The following is a 7,087-nucleotide window of genomic DNA, read 5'->3' as shown; positions in this document are numbered from 1 at the left end:
ATCACTCTTTCTTTGGATTACAAATAATGAAGAAAGAAGACCAAGAACATATTTATATACTGTGTTGATTGTCATGTCAAATGTGTAATTATTATTTGAATTTGAAACATAATAATTAGGGACCGGAATTGTAGGGGCCAAAATGCACATTTGGTCTATTTGTTTATTGTTTATTTTGAAAAGTCACGCACACTGTTTTGGTTTATGTCACTTCCTTTTGATTGACACATGGGTGTGGTTTAATCTATATACCGGGGCACTCGTGGCGGGCGGGAGTTTGGAGACAAAGGGGGTTAGTGGCGCACCTGATTACATTTTCTGTTTATCGTCAAGCACCCGTCAAGCAATCGTCAATTACAACAGTTTATCTTTTCTTTATTTGTTTTCAATACCCTCGTCATGTTTTCATTCATCAGTTGGCATTCTGCCTTAATTTATTAAATTCTCAAACTATACTCATCACCGGACTTGGAAATTGATTGACGCGTAACTGCCTGCAGCCCACTTAAGCCTCTTAGCGGCCTTTATTGGAAAGCTGTCGCTATAATCCAGTTGGGTCTTCTCCTGTGTTCTGAGTCCCAGGCTGTTCTCGCTGGTTCTGATTTTCCTATGCTTTGACCCCCAGACACAAGCTGGCTCTAAGGGTCCTGTGTTCTGACCCCCAGACTGTGTTCTAATCTAACTGGTTCTATCTTTCATTTGAATCTTATTAAAACCTTTTGAATTATAATGTGTTGTATTTGATTTTGTTCAGAGTTACTTTCAAGTGTTTAGAAAATTGACTTTGCTTAATTGACCAAACCCCATCATTCTTTTACTAGTCCGACATTAGTTCTGGAATGTGTGGCTAGCTTTCAGGATTCTAACTGTTACAATATGTGTTGTTATGGTAGTTTCAGAGTGGAAAAAGTAAGTGGTTCACTTTACCCCCTTGATTTTTCTGGTCTGTCTCAGTTTACCCCACAGCTGGGGTAAAGTGAGCCACATGACAACTTTTTTTTAAAACAATCGTATTTTCACTGCCCTTTGTCTTGAAAATATTCTGCTAATGCCAATTTCTAGGAAACATCCTGAATTAATGGGAAATGTGTAAATTTGAGTGATAAATCATTTTAGCTTGCTTAGAGGGGAGCAAATGTAAAAAGTGGCTCAGATTACCTCGTTCTCCCCTATATCTTATTTTAAATTTATTTTTTATTTTTTTATCTTTATTTTGTTTACCTATTTAATTAATTTGGTAACACTTTACAATAAGGGTACATTAATTAACTGATAGTTAATTCTTAATTGATGCTATTAATGGTTAGTTAACGCATAGTCAATGCTTATTAAGCATAAACAAACGGTTGATGTTTAGTTATTAACTGTTAATTAATGGTTGGTTAAGCATGAACTATGCTTAGTTAAGAATTTACAAGGCATAACTTTTAGTTAATACTTACTTAATGCATATTAACGATTAACTAAGCATTAACTAACAGTCAATCAATGTACCCTTATCGTAAAGTGTTATCATAATTTTTTATTCAAACAGTTTTTTTAATCAAGATCATCTCATCTTTTTATTTTTAACTTTTCCCAGGATTGCTTCTCATCGTTAAATAAGTTATATTTAGAACAAGAAACTGGACACTATAATTTCCATTCAGTTGTGGTATTATCTGAATGCAACATTTCGTAAAATTTAAAAAAATCAATACACTGCTAATAAAATATGGTGTGATGTTAGACAAAGACTAACAATATTTAAATAAATAATAAAAAAATTAATAAAAAAAACATACCATATATGATATTGATAGGAATCTCAGCCCTTTTCTTTTGCATGCACCTGTTCTTAAAAGTGCATATCAGTTTCGGTTTTTTCGTTTGGCTGCAGGAAACCAATGCATCAGCTCCATAAGCTTTTGCTCCTTTAGAACCTGCAAGGATCACATTTGAATGTTATGTTTTTTTTTTACAACTCACCAAAACTCATGTAAATGAATGGGGGAAAAAAGATGAACACAAGAAATTGTACTTACTTGCCGGTTCTATTTCTATTATTTCTGCGTCAATGTGCTCGGAATCCCATGTTACAGTATAATTTTCACTGCTACTTGGTATCTCACAAATGGCTCTTACTTTCACTAAATCTGATTCTAAACGTTCTTTGCAGTTAGGATATCCTGGAGCTGTGGTGATGTCAATGTTTGGCAGGAGGCATACGTCCATTATATCACTGGCACTGTGAGTTATGGTGTAATCTTTGTTCTTTTGTTCGTAGACACATGTGTACAACCCTAAGAGAAATTAAAAAATAACACATACGTGAGAAAATGCTACTTTGTCTAGACCGTTGCCCTCATGCACAAACCAGTCCCCACACATCACATAGCTTACCACTGTCCCTCCAACATCTTTTTTTTTTTTAAATGGCCTCTTGAAGGCAGCTTGAACATGCTATGAGATTACAATTTCATGTCTTGAATTTGTTGGTCATATGGTTAAAGTTCCGATTTAGCATTGCAGTCAGTTCCCCTTTTATTGTGCAAAGTAACTGAGTAAGTAAATTAAGCTTTCAGAAAAATGTTAAGTACCTCAAAATTGTACTTAAGTAAATATACTTCCACCTCGGATTACTTATTCACACAATTACTGTAAACTAGCTCGTATACTAAATATGAAAATATTTGAAGTTACACAATATATAAATGGCTGAAACAAACGTTACCTGCCCAAAGTTCTGTTATGTCACTAAGTTTAACTTTTGTCTCCAATGTGTCAATCGTCACATTGGAGCCTGTGCCATTATTTATGTCAAAATATTTTTCATCTCTTCTCAGTGTCCATGATGGAAGGATTCCTCCCAGGTCCTCCTTTAATGTGCACTTTACGTCATGCTTGCTTTTGTAATGCACTCGGTCAGATGGCATGGTTATATGGACAACACCTGCAGAAAATAAGAGTTCAATTAATTTGTTTAAAAAAATAACACAACAAACTTTTTTATAATTTTATCTATTTTGAATTGGATTGGCAGTTTGAACTGCAGAACCTAAAATCTTAAAGCCTCCTCATATTTAAACCAAAACTATATGCATACATTTTAGTAAGAACATACAATAAGATACCGTCTTTATCAGCTAAATATGATCTGAATTGAAGGACTTCTCTATCTCTGTTGACTGTTTTTTTTAATAGACAAACAGTAAGATAGCAGCCTTGAGTTGGGAATGTTTTTGTCACATTCACAAGGTAAATGAGGAAGTTTAATGTTCATTGTTGTTGGAGTGTTATTTTGGTGAATTGGCCCTTTAAGGAATGCAATCTCTATTTAAAAATAGGTATCAGTCATTAAGATGCTCCTTTATGGTGGAGTCAGAATTCAGTTAAAACTATCTTAATTTAAGGCTTAACTAAAGACTAGATTTAAGGATTACAAACCCTAATTCACTCCAAGTTTAAAATTAATCCTGACCGGTGCTAGTGCATGCCACCCTGCGATATTACCTGTGGTTTTCAATTCCAGTGATGCAGAAAGGTTGCTGATGAGGATTTTTGATTTGTCAATTAAATCTTGTGGATTGACCGTGTGAGCAATGGTGACCTCAAAATCTGCGATGACGCTTCCAACCCTTCATTGAGGGTAAAAAAAATTGATTTCAAATATTGAAAACAGAAAAAATGGCATATTCAGAAAATAAAGTTATTTTATTTCGTAAACAAAGCAAGTACCTGTATCCGATAACTTTCACGGTGTCAAATCCCTTCAAAGTGCTGTACACGTTTTGCAGCTGAAAGGCAACCACTCCAAACACTTATTACTTTTTGGCAACATATCTGATAAAAGTGTATTCGTTAAAGGTGGAGACGCAATTCTCGGAAATGTCTGTTGTCAAAATAATTTTTTTTCAAAATCAGTAAACATCTCCTCACAGTCCCCTACTTGTCTGTACTGTGTGTGCTGAAAAAAATCTGGCGTTAATACACAGCCTGGGCTCTGTAAACAAAGGGGACCACCATAGCTAGCAATATGCCCGTTAACAGAGCCTAGGTTGTGTATTAACCATAGAATTTTTTTTCAGCGCACACAGTACTTACAGGTAGCAGATGGTGAGATGGTATTTACTGATTTTAACAAAAAGTGATTTGACAACAAGCATTCTTCAGAATTGCTGACTCCACCTTTAAAAAATGTGCTGTTATTGAGAAATATTTGCTTTTACCTGTTTTGACACGTTTGTATTACATTCCTTAAACTTCACAGTGCTTTGTTTTGCCAGACAACCTACATACTCTAGTCCACGAAAAGTAACAGACCCATTCAGGGTAACTGTGAAGAAAAAAGTTGTCAGTTTTAGACAATTGCATGCTCGGCCAGACACATATATTCACCTGCCAGTACAGACTCAGTACCTGAGTTGTTGGAAACACACGTGCCGGAGGAGTTTTGGGGGAAGTTGCAACTCTTCTTGACCTCAGATTGACAAACTTTATCACTCCAACTGTAGCCTGTCTCGCAAGTACACTGTGTCCGGTCGGGGAATCTCTCACAGGCTGATCAGAAGAAAAGTATAATAGTTTTAGTCGAGGATATACATTTTTTTTTCTTCAGCAAATACCACCAATGAGAGCATGAAGTAATTGAAATATTAGAAATGTTTACTTGTTGTCCATTTAAGTTCGTCAACCGCCAGAGTCGCGTTTGTCACAAAAGGCTTCAGTATCTCAGTTATGTTTGCGATTGCATTTTCGTCGATTCGCAGTTTGGCATAAAGCATTTGTGTTGAGTTGCCTGGATCTGGCAAAATAGACAAACATCGACATAAAAAAAATCCAACTACAATATATCTGTTTAAAAACAATAGCATGCCGGAAAAAAGAGGCAATTTTTAAAACTCAAAATATGTATTTTTTTACCTTGTCCTGGGGTCTGAAAAAGTTAAAAGAAAATCGTTAAGAGTTTTGATAATAATAATTGTAAGCAAAGCCATTCCGTATGATGAGACTTGCCTGACAGATGTATAATCCCAGGATGCAGAAAAATATCAAGGCATACATCCTGTGAAAAATACATATTATATATATATTATAACATAATAAATAATTTGTATTTGTCTCTGGAAAAAATATTAAAAAGATATATTACTACCTATATGCAAAAATTTATTAAAAGACCAAGCAATGAGAGATACATTTTGAATCTCTATCTTCTGTTCTGCTTCGGTGTCTAAGAGCAAGGCCTCTTCACTAATTTAAGGTTTGAGTGTCTAGAACCGTAACCTTTTCCAAAATAAGCAAAACTGACCCTGGCCAAAACTTGTAATTCACAATTTGGATATGATCGTGTTGATGATGCAGAGGTTTCAGAAAATCATGTATCATATTTGATCAAATTGGCACTGTAGGGATTTGATGAAATGTTATCGATAGGTAAAAAGATAAAATCACCTGTTTTTCATGGTTGAAAGAGTAAAGCATCCCAGCAGTGTCCCACGATGTGAGAGGAACCTGTCCGTGCTCCCAGATAACTGCAGCGCATTGACAGAGCAGCAGCCACTTACATGGAAGAGAAACACCATCCCAAAGTCGGTTTCGGTGAACCCACCGTGTATATGCAAAGATGTGCAAAGTTGAAAATAAGCCAGTCATGTCGGTCAAATTTTACTTTCAAATACTGGAGTCTCTAATATCCCTGTGCAATGGAAATGTTTATGGTGTGACTGTACACTCGTTTTGCCATATCTAATCTACTGTGTCGAGGTCTGGGGGAACAACTACAAAACCTCATTAGCACCAGTAACAATCCTGCAGAAGAAAGCGATTTGTGTCATTCATAAGGTTGGATATTTGGACAATACTCATTCATTATTTCTACAGTCAAAAATCATGAAATCCACTGACATTGTGAAGTTTAAAACTGCTCAAGTAATGTACAAAGCAAAAAACAACAAACTCCCAAATAATATTAAAAAATTATTTAATGAAAGACAGCTTAGTTATAATTTGAGGGGGAAACTAAATTTTGACAGGTTCAGCATTCGAACAACCAGGAAAGGCTTTTGCATTTCAATTTGTGGGGTGAAGCTGTGAAACAGTTTGAATATGGAGATCAAGCAATGTCCAAGCATGAAACAGTTTAAAAGAAGATACAAAGAGTTGGTTTTCCTGAGTTACAGTAATGAAGGAGTGCTTTGAAGTCTCATTACTTGTTAACATGACTAGTTAACTGTGTGATCAGCAGTAAGCTATTGGTCTTAAGGGGGGTGTCGCATGCTGTGGTGGCTCGGCCTTCTGCGGTGGCTGACTCCACAGTTGCTGTGGTGCTGGCAGTCGGAGTGGCTGACATTTTCAGTGTGTCAGTGAGTAGTAAACATGGGTATGTGTAGGATTATGTATTGGTACGTTTGTGTGCATCTATGTGTACTGGTATGGTGTACAGTTATGCAAGTGTTCGAGTGTACGTTTGTGTATATCTATGTGTATTGGTATGGAGTACAGATATGCAAGTGTTTGTTTGTACGCTTGTGTGTATCTATGTGCATCGGTATGGTGTACATATATGCAAGTGTTGATACATAGAATTGATATCATGAAAATGAGAAATTAGTCTGAAGGAAACATGTAGTTTTGAGTTTTGATTTTGATATATGACCTGTTAATATTGTTTAAAGAAGTGGGGTGGGATTGAACAAGTTTTAACTTCTTCCCACCCCTTTTCAAATATGTTGTGGCATTTTTATAGAGTGCTTGGCGGCCTTATCAGTGCAGGAGTCACTAGGGCTGACTCCTGTTGATGCATTTTTATTATTGTATTGTTGTTGCATATTTGAAATAAATTATTCATTCATTCATTCATTCATTCAACAACAAATAAGTCAAGGTCAATGTTCGGAGCAGAGACAAGGCAGACATTATAAGAGCACTGTACAAGGTGTAAACTCACCTGAATTTCAGAATTTACTTTTTGGTGGGATTTATTTTAGGTGTCTTGTGTGGAGCTTTAATGAGGAACACATTTCTATTGTTTTTACTAAACATGTTTCAAGTAACAATATGTTGTACTAAGACATACTGAACATAAGATGACATAGGCTTTTATAAG

General features: G+C 35.7%; 1 protein-coding gene across 1 annotated transcript; it reads right to left on the bottom strand.

Annotated features, from left to right (window-relative positions):
* Positions 1-1,850: 1,850 nt before the first annotated feature.
* Positions 1,851-5,564, bottom strand: LOC307261638 (adhesion G protein-coupled receptor F5-like; the record flags this gene model as incomplete). Its single annotated transcript, XM_080042221.1, has 10 exons — positions 1,851-1,922; positions 2,125-2,282; positions 2,714-2,932; positions 3,493-3,617; positions 3,718-3,776; positions 4,209-4,315; positions 4,399-4,539; positions 4,649-4,783; positions 4,903-4,915; positions 5,547-5,564. The coding sequence occupies 10 exons, from the start codon at positions 5,562-5,564 to the stop codon at positions 1,851-1,853; spliced, it is 1,047 nt and encodes a 348-aa protein (XP_079898347.1).
* Positions 5,565-7,087: the final 1,523 nt, after the last annotated feature.

Source organism: Ammodytes marinus, assembly GCF_949987685.1.
Source record: "Ammodytes marinus genome assembly, chromosome: 15".
NCBI classification, from domain to species: domain Eukaryota; kingdom Metazoa; phylum Chordata; class Actinopteri; order Uranoscopiformes; family Ammodytidae; genus Ammodytes; species Ammodytes marinus.
The sequence above is the reverse complement of the archived record's forward strand: the minus strand, read 5'-3'. Positions and strand labels throughout refer to the sequence as shown.